The 25,343-nt window shown below is 41.3% G+C and overlaps 2 protein-coding genes across 3 annotated transcripts in view; both read right to left on the bottom strand.

The window, feature by feature from the left end:
- Nucleotides 1–16,415, bottom strand: part of vps37d (VPS37D subunit of ESCRT-I) — a 30,355-nt gene extending 13,940 nt beyond the window's left edge. For both annotated transcript variants that reach the window (XM_088321055.1, XM_088321056.1), the window contains exons 1-2: nucleotides 16,167–16,415; nucleotides 6,478–6,649 (exon numbers count right to left, since the gene is read on the bottom strand). In XM_088321055.1, coding sequence (XP_088177181.1) covers nucleotides 6,478–6,649; nucleotides 16,167–16,277 — 283 coding nt within the window. In that variant the 5' untranslated portion in view covers nucleotides 16,278–16,415. The remainder of the gene's footprint in view (nucleotides 1–6,477; nucleotides 6,650–16,166) is intronic.
- Nucleotides 16,416–18,587: 2,172 nt separating this feature from the next.
- scimp (SLP adaptor and CSK interacting membrane protein) lies at nucleotides 18,588–24,835 on the bottom strand. Its single transcript, XM_088321368.1, has 4 exons — nucleotides 24,687–24,835; nucleotides 23,284–23,326; nucleotides 21,434–21,504; nucleotides 18,588–19,892 (listed from the first exon to the last, which is right to left on the bottom strand). Exons 1-4 carry the CDS (start codon nucleotides 24,796–24,798, stop codon nucleotides 19,513–19,515), a joined length of 606 nt encoding a protein of 201 aa, XP_088177494.1. The 5' UTR covers nucleotides 24,799–24,835; the 3' UTR covers nucleotides 18,588–19,512.
- Nucleotides 24,836–25,343: the final 508 nt, after the last annotated feature.

Here is a 25,343-nt window from a genome sequence, read left to right as displayed (position 1 = left end):
GATCTTGGTTTGGAAAAACTGGAACGTGGAAGGCGAAGGCTTGTCTTTTTGGAGCTTGAGATGCTTCAGGAATCAAAACAGTTGAAGTGCTTCAGGAATCATAACACCTGGGCAGGGGAAAATTAAAAGGGATTGGAAAAGGGGGTGAAGCTGCCATCTTTTGGGGAGAAGAGGGACTGCAGGAGCCAAATTCTGACGACAAATCGTTAGGGAAAAAAACTATATTACAAATGAGGCGTTTGCCAAATTGTTCGAAATAGTTATCTGACTCCATTAACCAACTACAAACTTAATTTTCCTAACAATGCATGCTCAAAAAATATTGACAAGAGACAGGCATTTCCACACGGGGGCAGATTTATTTTCTTAATGTATTTAACTAAGTGAATTCCAGCGAATTTAGCCGAATTATTGTCGAATTAGTCTAATTAGTCTTCGTCGAGCCTCCCTCTCATTCTCTGATCTGACCCCCCGTCTCTCTTCTTCAGTCTTCTGTCCACGTATTTTCAAAAGCCGGCGCGTCCCCTCCGATGGGCGTGCCGACTCCTCCCCTGGGCGCGCTGACTCCTCCTCCCATGGGTGCGCCGCCGCCTTGCCAAAGGCGGATGTTTGTCCATGTGCGTCTGGCCTTCTCCCGTCAGCATTCACAGGAATTCTGTTATCAAAAGACGTCTGATGCATTCCAGACAGCCTAACCTTCTAATGTACCTTGAAGAAAAACAGTCGGTGAATCTCTCTACTGCATCAAACTGAGTACATGTACTTATCTTGTAGTTCATTTTATAATATCCGTTATAGTCAAATGTATCAAATCTTTCAGTATCCGTAATAGAGCTTTATCTCCAAAAAATTGTCACGTTTTATCCCTAATCATTGCACAGCATCAATCTTTAAAATCACTGAACATCACAAAATGATCTCATTGGAAATTTTACAGTGCTTTTTAGCAATTGGAGTTATCAAAATTCATGTCAGAGTGTAAAAAGGGTTGTAATAGTGCCAAAACAATGCGCACTCTGTATTCGAATCACGGGAATTCCTGCTTGTCAGAGAGTAGAAGCCTAAAAAAAAAGATGTCTGTTCTTGGTCAATGGAGTGTGTGATGACGGTTACAAACGAATCACGACACCCAGCTCAATTCTGACAGACGCGCCGACGGATGCTGGCTAAACAGCTAAAAAGATAGCTTGAAAGTTAGCTAGAAAGGGAAACTGGTAAAAAAAAAAACAAGTGGGAGCTACATAGCTAGTGAAAAGCCATCTCAAAGTCAGATAGAAAACTAAAGACAAAGCTAGATAGCTAGCAAGAAAGGATCCCCAAAATTTAGCTTGATAAATTGCAAAGAAGATAAATTGTTAGCTACCGTAAATTCCGGACTATAAGCCGCTCCTTTTTTCCCTAACTTTCAACCCTGCGGCTTATTCAGTGATGCGGCCAATTGATGTCATTTTTCTAACAGCCGCCGGCGGCGCTCGAGTACAAAAGGATTTAGACCGGTGGAATATATGCGCCGAGGAAGACTGCAACTTCTTAGCTTGTGCACAAATTAAATTTGCGTAGACATATCCTCATCATGCAAATTGCAAAAAGAAAGGATCATGATGCAACTTTCTAGCTAAACGCAATTTGATGACGACAGTTAGAGGTAGGAAGATGAAAACGTTTTACCGTGATTTCTAAATGTACAGTAAGTTTTTTTTAACAGACCCATTTACTGTGTTGCGAGCGTGTTGCTAGTAGCGTTTTGCTACCCTTCACAGGCACGGTTTGGGATGAAAGTTATAATATTATTATTAAAGCTTTGAAAACTCTCTCGGTGTACCGTCTTTCTTTGTAAATATGTGTAACCATGTAAAATATGTATTTGCAACTGTATATTTTTGTCATGTATTTATTTGTATTTATTTTGGACACTTATTCTGATAAGTCTTGCACTGACCAATTAAAAAGAAGGGGCGTAACAGACGCGGGGGATGACGGGAAGTGGGGACCGGTAAAGGTGAGTGTTTGTGGACACGGCAGACAATGGTGGATATATATTTTCCCACCCTTACCTTTGGAAATATACACTTTTTTTTCCTTGGATTACTTTTAACAGGACCCGGACTCTGCAGGTTTGCATCAAATCTTAACTTACCGGTATCACTTTGCCTGCTGTGGTTTTTAAACTGTGTACTTTATGTTCAGTTAAAATCGTGGGACTCAAAGTAGGGTTAGGGTTAATTGTGTGATTGTGTTACATGTTTTAATGTGGGCGCATGCGGCTTATATACAGGTGCGGTTTGTGTAAGTACAAAAGCGGTTATTCTCTTAAAATGTGGTGGGTGCATTCTATAGTCCGGATTTTACGGTAGATAGCAAGCAAATAATCTAAAAAGCTAGCTAGATAGCTAAAACAGGAGAAAGGTAGCTAGGTATAAAGCTAAACAGTTAGCCAGGTAGCTAACCCAAAAAAAAACCTGCACATTTTTGCTCCTTCGCTTTATAAAACCCATAAATTGAATGGATTTTGTTGAATTTCCTGTCAAATAAATCAATAAAAAGATGAATACGTTTGTTTAATACACAAATAGATTCTCATTTTACTCTCTTCATGAATTGGGTCAAAATAACGATCAATACTTAAATAAATGTTTTGTCTATGAAGCCCATGAACTGGAAATGATGTATTTGAATTTCTTAAATAAGGACTTATCGTGTTATTACTATGTTATTACCAGGTTCACTAGATTCAGTCAACCAACTGAAAAATCACTAGACTAGAAAATTCCAATGACCCAGCACTGGTTAGCCATTTTCAGAACAGTTGTTGTCCTTAGGGGGGCTCCATGGTGGCCGTGGGCACCATGTTGGAGACCCCAGTTCAACGCTAACTTCGTGTCCTCTGCGTCGTTTCCGATTTCCTCGCAGCGAGTCGCCGGGAGACATCCGCGTGAGGATCAAAGGAGATCCGAAACAAACACCGGAAACCGTTCTCCGGCTGGTCCCGGGAATCCCGGGCGGACATCATTTCCAACACGTCGAAGGATTTTATACATTTGACTCTAAAGGATTTTATATGATTGAATGCAAGTTACAGTTATTGAGTTTAATGCTAGTTATTGACGGACTGTGCCTTTATTCAATGAGCAGTGGAAGTTCAGGGCAGGCATAAGTGCTGGAAGAGATTGTTTACAGCACAGGTGTCAAACAGGGGCCAGAACCGGCCCGCTAAGAGATTGAATCCGGCCCGCGAGACAACACTCAGAGAAGCGCAAGAGAAAAACAAGCAGCAGGTTGAAATATGTCAACTTGATGTTGCCAAAGCCAGGTGCCGCGAACAAAGACACGGTACTTGTATTTATTCATTTTTCTCTCTCTCTCTCTTCCACCCCTTTTCTCCCACTCTGTCTCTTTCACTCTCTGTGTCTCTTTTTCTCTTCCTCTGATGCTCTTTGTATCTTTTCTCTTTCTCTCCTCATACCCTTCACGCTTTGTTTTCTCTTTTCTCTCCTTCTGTCTTTCTATTTCTCTTTGGATTTCTTTCTTCCTCTCTCTTTCTTTTCCCCCTCTCTCATGACTTTTTATCTTTAGTTTCTCCCTCTCTCTCCCTCTCTCTCTCTCTTTTTCTTTCTTTGTCCCGCCCTCTCTTTTTCCCTCCCTCTTTCTCTTATTTCTTGATCTCTTTTTCTTTCTCTTTAATCTACTAGTCCGGCCTGCGACAGAAATTTTGTTCCATCGTGTGGCCCCAGAGTTAACATGAGTTTGACACCCCTGGTTTACAGAACGGGACGTACTGCTGATAAGATAATCAGCACATTCAGACGGAGGAAGAGATCAAAGCCAGGAGAGAAAGCTTACCACGTGTTGTGAGTCATCATTTGATTCCTATTCAGTTTATTTTGTCTTTTATTAGCATATTTGCTATTGGAGTAATCCAAAAGTCATTGAAAGTAATCCAGTTAAAGTAACCCTACCCAACCCTGCCTACTCGACTCGGCGAGCTGGTGAAATCATAGGAAAAGCGTCATGGCGAATTTGGGCAAGTGAAGGTGATCCGAGCCTGGATCTGTGTGCAGCAGCTGGGAGTTCAGACAGCGAGACACACGATTCACAGGACCAGAAGGGAAACCCGATCCGACAAGCTCTCGCTGTTTGGCTACCGGCACCAAAAAAAAAAAAAAAAAAATGGGAGAGCAGAGCTACAAACTGCCAGTTCGGGAGGGTCCTCCTCATGTTTCGTGTCAGGCCGCTGTTCAATTATTCAAAAGTGTCACCGACACGACTAAATATGAAGAAAATGATGACTCACAGCACGTGGTAAGCTTTCTCTCCTGGCTTTGATCTCTGGCAAAACCAGGGTTGGGTAGGGTTACTTTAACTGCTTCACAATCTCAGAGACGAGCGTCCCGATGTCTGCGGTTCCTCAAAACAACGGCGAGCGTATCTCAAAACAACGCCTGCCGTCCTCCGTCAGAGTCCTTTTGGATGACTCCAATAGCAAATATGCTAATAAAAGACAAAAGAAATTAAATAGGAATAAAATGATGACTCACAACACGTGGTAAGCTTTCTCTCCTGGCTTTGATCTCTGGCAAAACCAGGGTTGGGTAGGGTTACTTTAACTGGATTACTTTCAATGACTTTTGGATGACTCCAATACCAAATATGCTCATAAAAGACAAAAGAAAGTAAATATGAATCAAATGATGACTCACAGCACGTGGTAAGCTTTCTCTCCTGGCTTTGATCTCTTTGATCTCTGGCAAAACCAGGGTTGGGTAGGGTTACTTTAACTGGATTACTTTCAATGACTTTTGGATGACTCCAATACCAAATATGCTAATAAAAGACAAAAGAAACTAAATATAAATAAAATTATGAGTCACAACACGTGGTAAGCTTTCTCACCTGGCTTTGATCTCTTTGATACCCGGCAAAACTAACATCAAATGCGACAGAAACTAAATGAAAATCAATCCAAACATCATTTTTGCCGTGCCATGTATTCCGTTACTCCCCAAGCCTGCACAAAATTTAGTCATTTTATTCCTATTTAGTTTCTTTGTTTTGCCAGTATTTCAATTTTCTCCCCCCACTTGTGGAAAAACACAAAAACAAAGCTTCAGAAATCCACCGAACGTCTTATCACCGCCCCGGAAGCAAAGACTAAAATGATTTTCGTGAGATGTTATGCGGCTTATTCTTCAAAGCTCAGAGTTCTCCATAAGCAGAACTGCAAATGTCCCCTGGTAACCAAGCGCCAAGGATTTAGTGGCAAAGATTTTCCACGGCGTGTCCGCGGGGTTTAGAACAGGGGTGACAAACTCATTTTAACTCGGGGGCCACACGGTAGAACAAACATTCTGTTGGGGGCCGGACTAGTAGATTAAAAAGAAAGAAAAAGAGGGATAAAGAAAGAAGAGAAAGAGGGAGGGAAAAGAAGAGAGAGGGCGGGATAAAGAAAGAGAGAGAGGGAGAGAGCGTGAGAAACAAGAGATAAAAAGAGAAGTCGTGAGAGAGGGGGAAAGAAATGGAGAGGAAGAAAGAAATCCAAAGAGAAATAGAAAGACAGAAGGAGAGAAAAGAAAGCTTGAAGGGTATGAAGAGAGAAAGAGAAAAGGGAGAAAAAGAAGAAAAGGAAGTTAGAGCAAAAGAGGTTAAAAGACACAGAGAGAGAAAGAGACAGAGACAGAGAGAGAGAGAGAAATAAATACAAGTACAGTGTCTTTGTTCGAGGCACCTGGCTTTGACAACCTTAAGTTGACATATTTCAACCTGCAGCTTGTTTTTGTCTTGTGCTTCTCCGAGTGTTGTCTCGCGGGCCGGATTCAATCCCTTGGCGGGCCTGATCTGGCCCGCGGGCCGCCTGTTTGACACCTGTGGTTAAGAAAATCAGGCCGAAGCTTAAAGAAACAACTCCTTCCAAAGTCAAAGGAACTTTTTCACCCCGGTCGATTCTTTGACAACCGTGGCAGGCGTCCTACTGGTATTTAATGTGCCCTCTACGCTTCCCACGACCAAACTACTGAGTCACGCGATCCACAATTTGTCCCGAAGGGTTTTTATTTCCAGACGCCGACAAGAGCAATTGACTTTGACTCGACGGAATGCGGGCGCTTGCGCACATCACCCCGGGTTCAGACACCTTTTCCATGGGCAAATTCAAGCACTTTTCAAGCACTTTCAAGGCCAATTCTTCCATTTTTCCAGGACCTCCCGCTATATTTTCAAATAAATACGCTCGTATTCTTGTCCGTGTTGTCGTAAGAAAGCAGGACACCCTGCCGTGTGAAGGATTCCCTACATTTGACTTAAAAGGATTTTATACGATCGAATACAAATGACATTTAATGCAAAAGATATTCACTGGCTGGGCTGTGGTGCCAGGTCAGGGCACCCTGGTGGAAAATGTTGTTTACTACTCGATTTCCTTTCGATTTCTTGCGTCTGTTATTTTGTGGAGACCGTTCTTCCGCCATATAAAACTGAACTCACCGAGCTGACTTTGTTTTTCCACACAGGTGTTGGCCAGGTTGGACAGCTCCCGGTATTTCTCGGCCAACTGCAGTCTGCCGTTATTAAGGCGAGGTCTCTGAGCCAAGTTGCCGTCGGCCAGGCTGCGATTGGAGACCATCATCATCTCTCTGTCCACTTGAAGCTCCTGAAACTGAAAGCCACGCACGAGTTATGGATTTCCCAGGTGAAGGATTTTATACATTGAACTATAAAGGATTTTATATGATTGAATAATGACAAGTTGGCCGTTTTGGATGTAAATCTCTCAGATTCAGACTAATGAAAATAGTTTGTTTTTATATTCCTGAATATAATTGCTAATGAAATTAAAATCTGCCCCCCCCATCTTTTCCATCAAGAAATGAGCGTGCATTGTTAGGTGAATGTAGGTTGTGTTTGGTCAATGGAGTCAGATAACTAATTTGAACAATTTGGTAAACGCTACATTTTAATATTTAATTCCCAACACAGGTTTATCCTGGAGTGCCACGTCTATTTGCGCTGTAAACAATGTTTTCTATAAATATATTATAATTCTCATTATGTCATGATTACTGATATGACTCATCTCTTTTGGCGCCAATTGCCACGGGTTCTGATTGGCTCCCGATCAGTATTTGAACCCAGTCCTGTTTGTCCCCTTTTGTCAGTCCCTCTGAGAAACTCAGTGAAAACTAGGCAAGCCTTTTTTGACCCCGACTCCCACCTGTTTGTTGATCCCGTCTGTCCCCGGCTTCGACCTGTTTTTAATCCTGACCACGTCTGCTCTCCCGTCCCAGCTGCCGACCTCAATTTGTCCCCAACTACGTTTTCTCTCCTTTTCTGGCGTATGAAGGATTTTTTATTTTATTTATTCGACTATAAGGGATTTAATATAATACAAATTACATTTGTCGAATGCAGTGGGGATTTTTTACAGAGGCTTAAGGTCGGGTTGCGCCGTTCCGAATGCGAATGTTTTGTTTAGTTCTGTTGATAACAGTTTTTGACGCAGGTGGTAGGCGATGTTTGGAGCACGGAGTCCCGATGACGTGGAAGCGCGCGGGAATGTTTTGCATGGTCTAGATGTGGCGGCGTCTTCCAGCGAGGAGGAGGTGAAGTTGGCACCTGACCCGCCCCATGGGGGGAGGGGCCTTCGTGACGCACCGGTCAGACGAAGTGGGGGAGTTCCTGGCCCGCCCAAGGGGGAGGGGCCGATGCCCCAACGTGTCAAAAAGACGGAAGAGACAGACGGGAGCAAGGCTCGACGAAGACTAATTCAACAATAACTTGGCCAAATTCGATGGAATTCACTTAATAAATACTTTAAGAAAATAAGTCTGCCCCGTCAGCACGGCGGCGCAGTGGTTAGCGCATGTGCGGCACAGTTCATGTCATGGGAACCTCCTGCGTGGGTTCAAATCCAGCTCAAGACTTCCTGTGCGGAGTTTGTATGGTCTCCCCGTGCTTGCGTGGGTTTCCTCCGGGCACTCCGGTTTCCTCCCACATTCCAAAAACATGCATTTCAGGTGAATTGGCCGGTCCAAATTGTCCCTAGGTGTGAATGGGCGAGCGAGTTGTCTGTCCCCGTGTGCCCTGCGATTGGCTGGCAACCAGTTGAGGGTGTCCCCTGCCCACTGCCCGATGATTGCTGGGATGGGCTCAAGCACCCCCGCGACCCTACTGAGGATAAGCGGTGCAGCTAATGAGATGAGACGTATGACTCGCTTCCGACCCCGACCACGATTTTGCTCTCCTGTCCCGGCTACTGACCCGTTTTTCCGACCCTGACACCGCCATGGAAGATCCACTTCCGCGTTCGGAGCACAATCCGAGTACCAGAGCGAACACCAGGTCGTGTGCACAGCTTTTTTTCTTCTTTCCAATAAAAACTTGCAATGCAACGCAAGTGGGTCCTGTCTCCGTTCCGGTCCTGACACATGATTGTTTTTCAGTTACGGCAATGTAGCTTGCGAAAGGATGTCCTTTCGAGGGACTGTTTGGACTGAGGATTGAAGTGTTGAGAGATGCTCTTTGAGGTCTTTCCCAGATTCTCAAGAGTTGAATGTTTTCTCAGGAAATGAACGGCGTCCTATTGTTTTCGGTACAAAGGAAATGGACCACAAATGATAACCTCAAAAGGTACAAGATGTCTATACTCCACACTTTGAAACTAGGAACGGACTATCTGGAATAGGTGACATTTTGTTCTTTTGTCTTCTTCTTCTTCTTCATCTCATTTCATCTCATTAGCTGCACCGCTTATCCTCAGTAGGGTCTCGGGGTGCTGGAGCCCATCCCAGCAATCATCGGGCAGTGGGCAGGGGACACCCTGAACTGGTTGCCAACCAATCGCAGGGCACACGGGGACAGACAACTCATTCGCTCATTCACACCTAGGGACAATTTGGAGTGGCCAACTCACCTGAAATGCATGTTTTTGGAATGTGGGAGGAAACCGGAGTGCCCGGAGGAAACCCACGCAAGCATGGGGAGAACATACAAACTCCGCACAGTAAGTCCTGTAGCTGGATTTGAACCCACACAGGAGTTTCGCAAGACCTTAGAACTGTGCCGCACACGCGCTAACCACTGCGCTGCCGTCTTCTTCTTCTCTTTTAATCTCACTTGCTAATATGTGAAACTGGAGTGCCATGCCCAATTTGGTTGTCACAATATGTTCAACCCATTTTGTAACAATGACAATAAAGGTATATTCTATTCCACAGGTGTCCAACAGGCGGCCCGCAGGCCAGATCAGGCCCGCTAAGGGATTGAATCCGGCCCGCGAGACAACACTCAGAGAAGCGCAAGAGAAAAACAAGCTGCAGGTTGAAATGTGTTAACTTGATGTTGTCAAAGCCAGGTGCCTCGGACAAAGACACTGTACTTGTATTTATTTCTCTCTCTTTTTCTTTTCCACCCCTTTTCTCCCACTCTGTCTATGTCTCTTTCACTCTCTGTGTCTCTCTTTTTCTCTTCTTTTGTTGCTCTTTGTCTCTTTCTTTCTTTGTGTCCTTTAACCTCTTTTGCTCCAACTTCCTTTTTTCCTTTTCCCTTTCTCTTCATACCCTTTGCAATTTCTTTTCTCTTCTCTCCTTCTGTCTTTTTATTTCTCTTTGGATTTCTTTCTTCCTCTCCCTTTCTTCCCCCGCCCCCTCTTGCGACTTTTTATCTTTTGTTTCGCACGCTCTCTCCCTCTCTCTCATTTTCTTCATCTCTGTATTCCGCCAGTGATGTTTTTTGTATTTAAATTTGAAGACGTGAATAGTTGGACATTGTTTGATCGCGTCTTGTAAATTGTTCCAAAGTTTGACTCCACACACAGACACACACATTCTTTTCCTGGTGGTTCTCCGAATGAATCATTTACGGATGTTTTCTGGCACTATGTTTTTTGTTGACTTTAAATAACAGTTGTGCAGAGAAAAATTGTACTAAATCATCTCATTTTAATCATTTAGTAGATTTTCTCACTGCACAACTGCAACAAAAACATAGTGCCAGAAAACATCCATAATATTCAAAGTGCTTACACACTTAGTACAGTTTCGTGGCAAAAATCGCAAAGGCTGTTTCGAAAAAACGCAGTTCTTTTGCCCTTTTCGTGTTTTTTTTCCTCTTTTGGGTCACCAAAAGGCGGAATGATGTCAAAAGGGCGGCCTTCACCAAACATTTCTCCGTCTATTCGAAACTTCCTTCCGCTTGTGGGCCAAAGACAACCCGGAGTAGTTTGTGGTCGTGTCGCTTCATGTTTTGAGGCTTATCTGACTCCGAGCGCCCGGGAAATTTTCTTTGGATTTAGCAAACAGTGAAATATGACACTCAGAGGGGGGGGGGGATGACGGGAACCCACATGATAATGAGGAGGCGCATTTTTGCCCTAGACAACAATAGTCGAAGACTATTGTGAATTCCGGGGTTCAAACACGTTTTTTCCTTGCCACATTACCAGGGTTAGGTAGGGTTACTTTAACTGGATTACTTTCAATTACTTTTGGATTACACCAATACCAAATATGCTAAGAAAAGACAAAAGAAACTAAATAGGAATAAAATGACTCAATTTTGTGCAGGCTTGGGGAGTAACGGAATACATGGAACGGCAAAAATGATGTTGGCATTTCTTTTCATTTAGTTTCTGTCGCATTTTATGTTCGTTTTGCCGGAGAGCAAAGAGATCAAAGCCGGGAGAGAAAGCTTACCATGTGTTGTGAGTCATCATTTGATTCATATTTAGTTTCTTTTGTCTTTCATTAGCATATTTGGTATTGGAGTAATCCAAAAGTCATTGAAAGTAATCCAGTTAAAGTAACCCTACCCATCCCTGCACATTACAGCGCTTTTCAAGCACTTTCAAGGCCAGTTTTTACATTTTTCTAGTATGTTTCAAAGGAAAAAATCCAGCACCGAGCAAAAGAACTGTGGGCTTGACTTTGATGACCAAGGTAAATGAGGTATCTTGCTGCTAGCAGATGCTATTTTAAACTATTTCTATCAATGAGTCAAGAGCCAAGATGAAATCCGACAGTGTTTTCCATTGGGTGCCTTGGTGATGTTGTTTACAGGAACGGAAGGAACGGGACGTACGGCTGATAAGATAATCAGCACATCCAGCCGCTGGTGACGCAGAAGGCCCTGAAGACGTAGGAACGCTCGGTGTTGTTTTGAGTACCCCAGCCAATAGGCTATCTTCTCCCCGCATATTAATATGTAGCTTTCTCCTCTCGGCCCACGTCTCCCCGCAAGACGGCGTCTCGACTCCTCCCATGGGCGTGCCAAGGAAGGCCCCCCCCGCCCCCCCGAAATATTCTGCATTTGGAACAGCGTGACCTGTCATTGAACTATAGCCTACTCGGTGAAAATGTTTATAGCAGTCAATAGATGTAACTTGTATTCAATCATATAAAATCCTTTATAGTCAAATGTATAAAATCCTTCAATGGGTTCCGAAAAAGGTCGGCAACAGGAATCAGACGGAGAACAGGGCAGGATAGAGTCAGGAGCAATGTTCCCTCTAATTTTCCACAGGTCTGAGCGTTCACACAAAGTCGGTGAGCAATGCTTGAAACAACAGTGAGCAACAGCAATCCCAAGTGTGGCAACTAAGTCATTAGTAGTACGATACACAACTGTATTTAGTCACATTTTTTAGTGGAAGTATAATGTTGGCAACAAGATTGACTTGGTATCATTGGAAATTATTGGAATGCAACACAAACTTTTTCTTCTTTTTCCCTGTTTTTTTTCTATTTTTAAAAAAAATCTCATTGTGTTTATTTTTTCCTAGCTGTTACTTTTTACTTTTTGTTCTCTATTTACTTTTTTTCCTTTGTTTATTTCTTTTCTTTTTTTTCTGGCTTTTTTTCTGAATTCTTCCTTCTTTTTTCTCTTCCTTTTGTTTCTTTTTTTCTCAGCTTTTCACTACTTTTGCATTTTGGTATTTTTTACTTTTTTGTTCTATTCCCCCTTCCTTTAAGTCATTTTGTGCATAATTTTACATAATATTTGGTCGTGTAGGGATGAAAGAAGCAAAAACAACCTGAAGAGCCGTTCGGGACCTGAAAGAGCCGGTTCCTTTTAGCCGGTTCTCGAAAAACTCTAAAACCTCACACACGCAGCTTCGAGGGAACATTGCGCTGGATAGATTTTCTTGTGCACTGAGAATGTGCAGGCAGTGCGTGATTGCGCACGCGCGCAGCTTAGAGGGAGCACTGGTCAAGAGTCACAAAAGTTTGCCTAGCGTGTAGCGTAGGTTCCCAAACGATCCGACGAGTGTTGCCAGGAAAGCGGGGGTTTAAAAAGGAGGAAGCAACCAATCAGCGTCAACGGAGCAGACTCAGGCGCCCTTCATCAGTAATCATGACAGGAATCCTTTTCTCGTACGTTTTCAAATCGGTTGGAAGTTCTCTTCGGCCTTGAAGCCGAATCACAGATTCTCTCTCAAGCTTGTGGTGGATCTATCGACGCGTGGCGTCTTCAAAGCTTCGGGCAATTATAGAACGCCGCAATTGCTCTTCAATACAGCGCCAACAGACGAAAGAGGCAGTGATTCATCGTTATGAATCATAACTACACAGTCACTTTGCATAATGCTATCATCGCCGCCTGAACGGAACGGAGATTGAGTGGACGGGGGTCGCTCTACGCGTGGACGAAGGAACCCGTCACAGGAGAAAACCACATATCCCACCATTGAAGAAAGCGGAGTATCGGTACTGAAGGATTTTATACATTTGACTATAAAGGATTTTATACGATTAAACACAAGTTACATTTGTTGAGTTTAATGCAAGATATTCACTGACTGAGATTAAGTTCAATGACAGGTCACGCTGTTCCAAATGCAGAATAGTTTGACTAGGGAATTTTGATAACAGGACTCTGACGGAGGACGGCAGGCGTTGTTTTGAGAAAAGCTCGGCGTTGTTTTGAGAAGCCCCACGTTGGGCTTCCTTGAATAGAATAGAATTTACTTTTAATGTCAATCTTTGTAACCATGCACACAGAACGAAATGTCGATACACCTGACCGTACAGTTAAACTGTAGCGCCGATGCAGCCGCAGCCAAACAGGGCGCAGCCATTTTTTGTCATTAGGTGACCAAACCGCCCAATTCCAACCCTTAAATGCCGAGTGCCAAGCAGGGAGTCGTAGGTATGACCCGGCCGAGGCTTGAACCAGCAACCCCAGTCTCGGAGCGGGCGCCCTACCACCTAGGCTACCGAGCTGGCATAGCACGCCCATGGGAGGAGTCGGCGCGTCATTGTGCGGGCAGAAGATGGCCAATGAGAGGAGAGCTAAAGGACTTCAGAAGAGGGGCTTCCCAATTCGGCTGTTTTCGATGGAGTACACTTAGTTAAATTGTTAATAAAATTAAATCTGCCCCTGTGTGGAAATGTCAGCTTCCAGTTCATCTTTTCCCTCAAGAAACGAGCGTGCAGGTGAATGTAGGTTGTGTTTGGTTAATGGAGTCAGATAACCCATTCGAACAATTTGCTAAACGGTACATTTTGATATTTAATTCCCAACCGAACGTAGAAGTTGCGGACTCAACTCTCCGACCTGTTTGAAGGAAAGTCTTCTCGTGTACTTGTCTCCCGGTGTTTATCCAGCTGCTGCTGCTATCTCACGTCAACTAAGCCTGCCGGGTCACCGCAAACATCTCCCGGGTGGCCGCAGAAGTCCATTTAAATTGGGAAAGACCCCGACAATGTCCGCGTTGCCTCCGCATTCTATGCCGCCTTCTCAAATGTGGCGTCATTTTTAGTCACTGAGTTGAGGATTCGACAAACAAGTGACATCTTTTGCAAAGTCCGCAACGCGTCTCGGTCTTTTCCCCTTTAGAGATGGGCTTGGAAAATACAGTCTACTTAAAAAAAATTGCAGTAAAAAAAAAAAATCGAAGTTCAGATTTGTATATCCCCTACTGCAACCATAACACTGAGAAGTATATACTCCAAAATGTAAAAAAGATTTATTTTCAGGCAGGAAATACCATGGACCAAATGTGTATTGCGACAGTATTTAAATCAAGCGCTCCCATGTGGCGTCTTCTGTTTGGAACGGAACCAGCAAATTTGGGCTGATTTATGTACTATGAATTAAATAGTACATAAATTCCTACTCAATTCAGGACTTGTGAAGACTTTCGAATGAATTTGAAATCAAATTAAAGACCAAATGGACAAAAAAATATCACTAAAACAAATATTTCTCGCACGCATTAAACATCCCCTGCACAGCTTTTAGCCACGGCCAGCAACTTTTTCACGAAATGTCCACTTTCCGGACGTAAACCTTGCTTATGTGTATTGCGGGTAGACCTAAGACTTGTGTCTGACTGAAACCACATCGCCGTTTTGATACTTGTTGCCACCAAAGTCGATCGGTGATTTTTTTTTTTTAAGAACACAAATGCTAAATGTTACGAAATATTTTCAGTTCAAACAAATCTAAATCTTACTATTGTGTTCACATTTTAATACTTTCAAAAAAGACATTTCAATGCCAATGAAAGGCCTTTTTTAATGAGTGCCCACCCAAAAAACGGCATGTCAGAGCAGTCTGTAAAATGAAAACAAAAAAGCAAAATTAGACAACAAAACGAAAAATAAGACTAAAATAATAAAGCAAGAAAAAAAAGAAAAAAACTAGAGGAAAAATGAACCCAAAAAAAACGAAAACAAAGAAGTAAAAAAGTAGAAAAAATAGGGAGGAAAAAGGAAGAAAAATAATTAAAAACCTAGGAAAAAAATAACAAAATAAGAAAAAAGAAGGAAAAAGGGGTAAAAAAAAAAAAAAAACAAGGGCGGGAACAACAGAAGAATAATAAGAAAAGAAAAAAAAGAGGAAAAGAAATAAAAAAATAAGAAAAGGGGCAGGTGTTGGGGATCCTTTATTTAATATAGTACTAATAATAATGTAATATTATGCACAAAATAAATAAATACGTGTTCTAAAATTCTATTATTTCACAAAATTATAATAACTGATTTTTTTCATTCTTTTGCTGTTATTGTGAGCTTTTAACTGATTTCAATTTTCGCATACTAAGCAACTTTAACCTGGAATCCCTGCATGAGACCACAAGACATCTATTCAAAATATGGACCTTTACGTGCAAAAACAAATAAACAACAAAATACAAGAATAAAGTATACACTTTAAAAAAACTGCTAATTGGGAAACACAACCCTAAAAAACGAGCGGTTCCTGGCTTTGTCAACATCGTATTTCAAACAGCAGCCGATGTTTCTCTTGTGCTCCTTTGGGTGTTGTTTTGTTAAGACGTAGACTGCATAAGCAGAATTTGGAACATGCAAATGATCAGAACATTCGTCTCGCAACTTGCTGCAAAAGATGTTTTAGAGGACCATCTTGGAAAGCTCTCAGGTCACCAGAAAGCAACCATCTCTGGGCCATGTGCAGGATGTTCTGCATGTGCCGCATAGCGCCCGGAATTCCCTCGACTAAACGCAAGATTTTCACGAAGCACGCGCTACTGAAAACCTGCCCATATACTTTAATGAAACCGGGGTGATTCTCGAAAGTTCTGTCGATAATCTCCAATCCGGCATGGGTGGGATCTTTCTAGACGAGACAAAACAACGACGAAAAACACTTTGATTTCTTAGTCGACTGGGTCCGTTGCGCCACCGGAGCGTCAAACGTGAAACTCTAAAAGTTGACATTTCCGTTCAAATGGAACGCCGGGGTTATTCCAAACCATGCCGAATTGTAGAGCGAAATATAAACCCGCAAGACAATAAGTCTGCCCGTCATCGCGAACACGGATTTGATGACATCGTCAAAGCATGAAAAATGCGGAGGTTTTAAACGGTGTCTTGCGTGGAGCCACAAAGACCAGGGAACGGAAGGGTATCCCCCACTTTACGATGGGCGGAGGGGTTTAGGCAAGCGTAGTCAACTGACAGCGACAAAATGCCATTATAAACAACATTTACTTCACCAGAGACACTGAATTCCTTCTGATTTGGTTGTAAACGATGTTTAGAATGGTAAATAGCCCTTCGCCATTAAGCCGAACGACAAAGCATACGAAAGCGGATTTGCTGCGGGAAAACGATCGTCCTCTCGAAACGTCGATTCAAAACAAAGCGTGAAATGCAAAATACTATTGCTTGTTGTACTTTAAGGGCGGTGAAACAATAAATGCAGCAGCCCACCTTCTGATTAAGTCCGATGATTTGCTCCATTTTGTCTTCGCTTTGCAAGAGCTCCCGCAGCTCACCGGTGCTCAGAGATCGGTAGCCGTCGGGGCAAGCGCTCAAATCCATCGTTCCTTTCGAACGGACGAATAAAAAGAGCTTTCTTCTCCAAAGAAGTCCTCGGCGCGCCCGGCTTACATCGTGCTGCTGCCGCTGCTGGCGACTCACGTTGGAATGCAAAGGCGATGCTCCAAACAACGCCGTCAAGCGAGCGTGTGTGCGCAGCACTTCCGGTTTGACTTCCTGTTTGACCCCGCCACAATAAAACGTCGAGTGAAGGATTTGGTGACACCATCCATTTATCCAGGGCAGCAGTGGTTAGCGCGTGTGCAGCACAGTTCTAAGGTCTTGGGAACCTCCTGTGTGGGTTCAAATCCAGCTACCGGACTTCCTGTGCGGAGTTTGTATGTTCTCTCCGTGCTTGCATGGGTTTCCTCCGGGCACTCCGGTTTCCTCCCACATTCCAAAGACATGCATTTCAGGTGCATTGGCCGGTCCAAATTGTCCCTAGGTGTGAATGAGCGAGCTGTCTGTCCCTGTGTGCCCTGCGATTGGCTGGCAACCAGTTAAGGGTGTCCCCTGCCCACTGCCCGATGATTGCTGGGATGGGCTCCAGCAGCCCCGCGACCCTACTGAGGATAAGCGGTGCAGCTAATGACATGAGATGAGATGAGATCCATTTATCCATCCATTATCTGCACCGCTTATCCTCAGCAGGGTCGCGAGGGTGCTGGAGCCCATCCCAGCCATCTCCGGGCAATGAGCAGGGGACACCCTGAACTGGTTGCCAGCCAATCGCAGGGCACACAGGGACAGACAAACCGCTCGCTCGTTCACACCTAGGGAGAATTTGATTTTGGTTAGGCCAATCAACATGACATGCATGTTTTTGGAATGTGGGAGGAAACCCACGCAAGCACGGGGAGAACATACAAACTCCGCACAGGAAGTCCGGTAGCTGGATTTGAACCCAAGACCTCAGAACTGTGCCGCACACGCGCTAACCACTTTTATTTGAGCAGTCGGTAAGTCAAGTCATATTTTTTGTGTAGCCCTTTATCACAAAAAGTCTCAAAGGGCTGTACAAAACAGAAGGACAAAAAAAATAAAATAACTAGCAAAATATAGCATCAGCTGTATAAAATATTTTTGCGGGAACTGGAATACTTTCAGCAAAATATGGAAAAAGTAAATATGTAACTTTGAAATTGCACTCAATAAACGTAACTTGTATTCAATCATATAAAATCCATCAATGGGTTCAGAAAAAGGTCGGCAACGGGATTTAGATGGAGAACAGGGCAAGATAGAGTCAGGAGTCACAAAAGTTTGCCTAGCGTGTAGCGTAGGTTCCCAAACGACAAATATGCCAATGTGTTCATCAAAGTATTTATTCATTGTCTTCAGTTTCACCAAATAAACTTTTCCCCTCGCTGTGCTTTTTTTGGTGTATTCCTATCTTTCAGGACAACTTTCTGTTTTCCCTATTTTCTCACTAACATTTGTCTCTGGTACCCTAAAAATTGTGTGATAATGAGATGATATCGGGTGCCTTTTCTTGTGTCATCTGCATCCCTAAGGATATAGCTATTACACCGTGGATTTAGGCTTACAGTGCTGATATTACTTTATTAATATTATTATTGTTGTTGTTTTTATTATGCTTGCAGAGCCTGTTATGTTTTGTGTAAATTATAACTATAACCTTATCCTCACTGTTTTATAAGCTTATCTTCTCTGTTCCTTTATCTTCTTGGCTTTTTTACCTCACGGTGAATGTGTGAAACTGGAGTGTTATGCCCAATTTCGTTGTCACAATATGTTAACCCATTTTGTAACAATGACAATAAAGGTATATTCTTTTCTATTCTATTCTATAAGTATTGTGTCACTCTGGTCAGGGTGACACAACACATTCTTTTGTTCAACAGCAGGGCCCGACAGCTTTCACTGGTTTACCCCTGCCGCATCATACAGGTGCCCTGCCCATCCCTTAGAACACGTCCAAACATCCCACTATCCTTTCACAATCATTCCTATCACCAACAAGAGCTCTTGCTTCCACTATATTTCGACCTCTTTCCTGCAGTGCACTCATAACACCATCCATCCACGTCAATGGCGGCCTTCCTCTTGGTCTCCTTCCATTGACTTTTGCTCTGTAGATCCTCATTTGCTCCTCATCCATCCTCTCCATGTGTCCAAACCAACCCACATAAACATAAAACATTTATTCACAAGCAATGGGGTAAAAAAATATTCACCTTCGGCATTGAATGTGTTCATTGGTTGATTTGAACAGTTGAGTGAATGCAATTTTACACCTGAACCAACTCACCACGCTATACAATCTCAACATTGCCCTCTAGCGGTCAGAAAGAGCATTTGGTTTGCATTTATTTATAGATTGCGATAGAAATGACCCAGAGACAATGTTCTTTCTAAGTTGCGCGCGTGCGCAATCGCGCACAGCCTGCACATTCTCAGCGCACAAGAATATCGAGCCAGCTCACAAAAATAAGGGCTTGAAATTGATAATTAAGAAGCCAATTAAGTCAAAGTTACAGTACATGAAGGTAAAAATACACGGGTTCCCCCGACGTTGTGGTCTAAATGCGGTATTTTGAAGTCAGTGTCGAAGTAGAACCAAGTTGAGTAAAGTCAGTAGAGTTTTTCGAGAACCGGCTTCTTCGGCTCGGCTCACTAAAAAGAACCGGCTCTTTCGGGTCCCAAACGGCTCTCCAGGTTGTTTTTGCTTCTTTCATCCCAACGTGACCAAATATTATGTAAAATTATGCACAAAATGACTTAAAGGAAGGGGGGGGGAATAGAACAAAAAAGAAAAAAAATCCAAAATGAAAAAGTAGTGAAAAGCTGAGGAAAAAAGAAACAAAAGGAAGAGAAAAAAGAAGGAAAAATTCAGAAAAAAAGCCAGAAAAATAAAAGAAACAAACAAAGGAAAAAAGTAAATAATACAACATAATATAATACATTTAGTCAATTCATTCAAAAGTGAAAATTTTTTTTGCATTGCCGGAAACTCAGCAAAATGTAACTTGATGTCAAGTTTTGGACATGTTTGATAATGATTTAGTTGCCACACTTGGGATTGCCGTTGCTCACTGTTGTTTCAAGCGTTGCTCACTGACTTTGTGTGAACGTTTGGACAAAATTAGAGGGAACATTGCCCAGGGACCCGCTTCGTTTTTTGACCAACTCAGAAATTTAGGGCGGGCTGAATTAAATCGTCCGACGGGCCCTTGAGCCCTATGTTCATCAAAGAAACCATCTCCGAAATCAAGACTCAGTCAACATCGTCGTAGTCCTCGTCTTGGTCTTCATCTCCAATGTCGTCATAGTCCTCACCTGTGTCTTCCTCCAACTCCAAGACTTCCTCATACGACGGAAGCGAAGGGAAGGATTCTTCTGCTTGGTCCTCCACCTGCAGGTAGTCTGGTTGCTCTTCACCAATTTGCTCATAGACTGTCAGGCTCTCATCCAGGTTGTGGAGATGTGTCAGGTACTTCTCCTGGATGTGAAAGTGGGACAAGGTCTGGTCGCAATGAAAGTACTTGTGCTGGTCCACAATTTCCATATGCCTAGGAAGGGCGGCCATGTTCTGCTTATGCTCATGTGGATAATGGGATATCGGAATCTCCGCAAGGTTCTCGTAACTCTGGGCCTCTAAAAAAGAAATTCCAAACACAATGTTTAGCAAAGCATGCGTGACAATAATCATTTATTGCTATTTGGGGCCCCACCTTAAAGGGTTGGGTAGGGTTACTTGAACTGGATTACTTTCAGTTACTTTTGGATGACTCCAATACCAAATATGCTAATAAGACAAAAGAAAGTAAATATGAATAAAATGACTCCATTTTGTGCAGGCTTGGGGAGTAACGGAACACACGGAACGGCAAAAATGATGTCGGCAAGCTGTTTGGATTTATTTTCATTTTGTTTCTGTGGCATTTGATGTTCGTTTTGCCAAAGATCAAAGAGATCAAAGCCAGGAGAGAAAGCTTACCACGTGTTGTGAGTCATCATTTGATTCATATTTTGTTTCTTTTGTCTTTTATTAGCATATTTGGTATTGGAGTCATCCAAAAGTCATTGAAAGTAATCCTGTTAAAGTAACCCTACCCAACCCTGTTTACTGATCAGTGTCACGTAGCGGGGCGGGGAACAGGAAATAAGGACCCATTCGCCTAGACCACAGGTGTCAAACAGGCGGCCTGCGGGCCAGATCAGGCCCGCTAAGGGATTGGATCCGGCCCGCGAGACAACACTCAAAGAAGCGCAAGAGAAAAACAAGATGCAGGTTAAAATATGTCATATGTGATGTTGCCAAAGCCAGGTGCCTCGAACAAAGACACCGTACTTGTATTTCTTTTTCTCTCTCTCTTTTCCACCCCTTTTCTCCCACTCTGTCTCTGTCTCTTTCACTCTCTGTGTCTCTCTTTTTCTCTTCCTTTGTTGCTCTTTGTCTCTTTCTCTCTCTGTGTTTTTTTAACTTCTTTTGCTCTAACTTTTTTCCTTTTCCCTCTTTTCTCTTTCTCTCTTCCTATCCTTTGCGCTTACTTTTCGCTTTTCTCTCCTTCTGTCTTTCTATTTCTCTTTGGATTTCTTTCTTCCTCTCCCTTTCTTTTCCTCCTCTCACGACTTTTTTCTTTCTTTGTCCCGCTCTCTCTCCTTTTCCCTCCCTCTTTCTCTTGTTTCTTTATCCCTCTTTTTCTCTCTTTGATCTACTAGTCCGGCCCTCGACAGAATGTTTGTTTTATCTTGTGGCCCCCGAGTTAAAATGAGTTTGACACCCCTAATCTAGATCTATATTTATCAACAAAGTAATAAAGTGAATACATATATTTTTGATAATGGTGAAAACTAAACAGAAGTCAAATAAATGGAGTTACAATCACATAGAGATAACTTTTAATTAGAACACAAAATAGACATGGGCTGCACAACTTATAGTTCGGGCAGACAAATGGGAGCTTTGAGATCGGAGGCTTGTCCCCTCTGGCTCAAGCTCCCATGTTTTGTCTTTTTATTGCACAAATCAGGACAGTTAGCAATGGGTAGTCCTGCTGCCTCTTACGTTTGAAATAAAGTTTTATTCATTCAAATATTCTTCTTCTTCTTTGGATTTTGTTGTTTGAAAAACAATCCTCGGCATTTATTATAAAAACGGCTATCGTGTTAAGGAAAAAAAAAAGGGAATTTACCAGGTAAGAGGAACTGGGTGCGAGGAGGCAAATCTGGGGTAATCTGGGTCTGTTCTTGGATTTGATGCTCCCTGAAAGACACAAAGGAAGTTATGTTTCTTTTAGTTTTAAAAGTAAATCTAATTTGGAGATAGGAGTGCTGATTATTCTTTTCTTAAATGATGAAAGTCAGCAATATTGACGTTAAGAGAAATGGAACTTTTCTATCCGATCTAAAATGGTAGAAAATGTTATGGAAAATGCTGTAAGTTGACAGTTGTTTATATATTCATATGGGCTGACGAAATCAATGTTTCAGAACACTCAAAATACAAGTGATGGAAGAATGAATAGAATGAAGGAATTGCACTGATCAATAAACGCTCAAATAAATGGTGGATTACTTACTTGGAGTATCTATCTATCTATCTATCTATCTATCTATCTATCTATCTATCTATCTATCTATCTATCTATCTATCTATCTATCTATCTATCTATCTATCTATCTATCTATCTATCTATCTATCTATCTATCTATCTATCTATCTATCTATCTATCTATCTATCTATCTATCTATCTATCTGTCTATCTATCTATCTATCTATCTATCTATCTATCTATCTATCTATCTATCTATCTATCTATCTATCTATCTATCTATCTATCCATCCATCTATATCCATCTATATCCATCTATATCTACCTATCTCTATATCCATCTATATCTATATCCATCTATATCCATCTATCTATCTATCTCTATATCCATCCATCTCTATATCCATCTATATCCATCTATATCCATCCATCTCTATATCCATCTATATGTATATCCATCTATATCCATCTATCTATCTCTATATCCATCTATATCCATCTATCTTTATATCCATCTATATCCATCCATCTCTATATCCATCTATATCTGTATCCATCTATATCCATCTATCTATCTCTATATCCATCTATCTCTATATCCATCTATCTCTATATCCATCTATCTCTATATCCATCTATATCCATCTATCTCTATATCCATCTATATCCATCCATCTCTATATCCATCTATATCCATCTATCTCTATATCCATCTATATCCATCTATTTCTATAACTATCTATATCCCTCTATTTCTATATCCATCTATATCCATCTATCTCTATCTCTATATCCATCTATATCCATCTATCTCTATATCCATCTATCTCTATATCCATCTATCTCTATATCCATCTATCTATATATCCATCTATATCAATCTCTATACCCATCTATATCTATATCCATGTATATCTATTTCTATATCCATCCATCTCTATATCTCTATCCATCTATCTCTATCCATCTATCTCTATCTCTATATCCATCTATCTCTATATCCATCTATATCAATCTCTATACCCATCTATATCTATATCCATCTGTCTCTATCTCCATATCCATCTATATGTATATCCATCTATATCCATCTATCTCTATCTCTATATCTATTTATCTCTATATCTCTATCCATCTATCCATTTATCTCTATCCATCTATCTCTATACCCTATTTCCATCTACATCCATCTATATCTATATCCATCTATATCTATATCCATCTCTCTCTCTCTCTCTCTCTCTCTCTCTCTCTCTCTCTCTCTCTCTCTCTCTCTAAATATATATATATATATATATATATATATATATATATATATATATATATCATCTCATTAGCTACACCGCTTATCCTCGGTAGGGTCGCGGGATATATAATGTATATATATTTAGCAATTCAAAGTTTGCTCTACCTACGCTATGTCCTCCATGTCCCTTCAATGACCCTAATTGGGTTGAAAGCGTCGATAATTTGATGAAGAAATATTTACTTGTCTTTGGAGTCTCTGTGGAGCTGCGCCAATCGCCGTTTCTCTGTGAAAACAAACATCGAGCGAGAAAAGAGCACAATAATGATGCAACGGAATCAGAAATTCCTAAAATGATCATCTCCATTTCCCAAAGCAACCGACAAACCTCAATTTGAGCCGATCAAATACAAAACATTGTTTATCATGTCTTTTGAATTTGGAAAGAAGTAAAGAAAGAAGTAAAGAAGCGAAGAAAGAAAAAAAGGAAAAAAAAGAAAGAAGTAAAGAAGCGAAGAAAGAAAAAAAGGAAAAAAAAGAAAGAAGTAAAGAAAAAAGTAAAGAAGTGAAGAAGTGAAGATAGAAATAGAGAAAGAAAGAAAGAAAGAAAGAAAGGGAAAAATAAAGAAAGAAAAAAAGAAAGAAGTGAAAAAAGAAAAAAAGAAAGAAGTACAAAAAGAAGTCAAGAAAGAAGTAAAGAAATGAAGAAAGAAAGAGAGAAAGAAGTAAAGAAGTGAAAAAAGAAAAAAGAAAAAAGTAAAAAAAGGAAGTCAAGAAAGAAGTAAAGAAGTGAAGAAAGAAAGAGAGAAAGAAAGAGAGAAAGAAAGGGAGAAAGAAAGAAAGGAAGAAAGAAGTAAAGAAAGAAAGAACAAAGTAAAGAAAGATGTAAAGAAGGAAATAAATAAAAAAAAGAAAGAAGTTAAGAAAGAAGTTAAGAAGAAAAGAAGTGAAGAAAGAAAGAGAGAAAGAAAGAGAAAGAGAAAGAAAGAAAGAAAAAAGTAAAGAAAGAAAGAACGAAGTAAAGAAAGAAGTAAAGAAGTGAAGAAAGAAAGAAAAAAGTAAAGAAAGAAGTAAAGAAAGAAGTAAAGAAGTAAAGAAGTAAAGAAGTAAAGAAGTAAAGAAGTAAAGAAGTAAAGAAGTAAAGAAGTAAAGAAGTAAAGAAAGAAAGAAAGAAAAAAATGAAAAAAGAAAGAAGTAAAGAAGTAAAGAAGGAAAGAAGTAAAGAAGTATAGAAAGAAAGAAAGAAAAAAATGAAAAAAGAAAGAAGTAAAGAAAGAAGTAAATAAGTAAAGAAGTGAAGAAAGAAAGAAGTAAAGAAAGAAAGAAAGAAAGATAGAAAGAAGTAAAAAAGTGAAGAAAGAAATAAAGAAGTGAAGAAAGAAAAAATGAAGTAAACAAAGAAGCAAAGAATTAAAGAACGAAGTAAAGAAAGAAAGAAAGACAGAAAGAAAGAAAGTAAGAAAGAAAGAGTGAAAGAGAGAAAGAAAGAATCAAAGAAAAAAAGAATCAAAGAAAGAAAGAAGCAAAGAAAAAAGGAAAGAGAGAAAGAGAGGAAGAAAGAAAGAAAGAAAGAAAGAAAGAAAGAAAGAAAGAAAGCAATCTCCTAGATAACATGTGAATAGGAAACAAGTGTGAACAAAACCAACCCCTTCGACGGACGCACATGTTGACCAAAACGAAAAGGATGGCGGTGAGCAAACAGCCGACAGTAACACCGAGTATCAACCACAACCAAAAGTAACGCCGCAGGAGATCCATGGGCGAAACAAACTCAAGCGTGACAACAAAAGCCACGGCTCACAAACTCCTACTGCTTCGGAGAAAGAAGAAGCGACGTGCCTTGGAAAGAAGAAGGTCGGCCCACTTCCCCTTTTTTCCCCAATCGTTGGACAAAAGCGGCGAGGCGGGCCATCCGGAACGTGCAGTTTCCCTCCAGACCACCAGGGGGGAGCCTGTGGCTTATTCGGGCCCGGTACCGGTTATTAGTGTAAAGAAGAAACCGGTCAACCTCAAAATTGGCCTGAGAAATTTCAATCAAACTGTAGATAAATGAGAATTTCAACACAACTCACATGCCGTGTCAGAACCAGGACAGGAAGCAGAACCCACTTGCGTAACGTAACTCACATTTTGTTATCAAAATTCCCCAGACAAAACATTCCGAATTTGGATCAGCGTGACCTGTCATTGAACTTCAGCCTACCCGGTGAAAATCTTCATTGCACTCGATAAATGTAACCTATATTCAATCGTATAAAATCCCCGATAGCAAAATGTATAAAATCCTTCACCATCCATCCATT

The sequence above is a fragment of the Urocampus carinirostris genome, chromosome 17, assembly GCF_059441175.1.
Source record: "Urocampus carinirostris isolate Australia breed hairy pipefish chromosome 17, RoL_Ucar_1.0, whole genome shotgun sequence".
Lineage (NCBI taxonomy): Eukaryota > Metazoa > Chordata > Actinopteri > Syngnathiformes > Syngnathidae > Urocampus > Urocampus carinirostris.
This window is presented reverse-complemented; position numbering and strand designations above follow the sequence as displayed.

What these genes read in the sequence shown, in the direction of transcription:
- scimp (XM_088321368.1), bottom strand. Translation starts at nt 24,798, where the DNA reads ATGGATCTCCTGCGGCGTTACTTTTGGTTGTGGTTGATACTCGGTGTT. An exon ending in CATGTGCGTCCGTCGAAGGG is followed by an intron (nt 23,327 to 24,686) that starts GTTGGTTTTGTT and finishes TTGTTTTCACAG; the next exon opens with AGAAACGGCGATTGGCGCAG. An exon ending in CACAGAGACTCCAAAGACAA is followed by an intron (nt 21,505 to 23,283) that starts GTAAATATTTCT and finishes TGTGTCTTTCAG; the next exon opens with GGAGCATCAAATCCAAGAAC.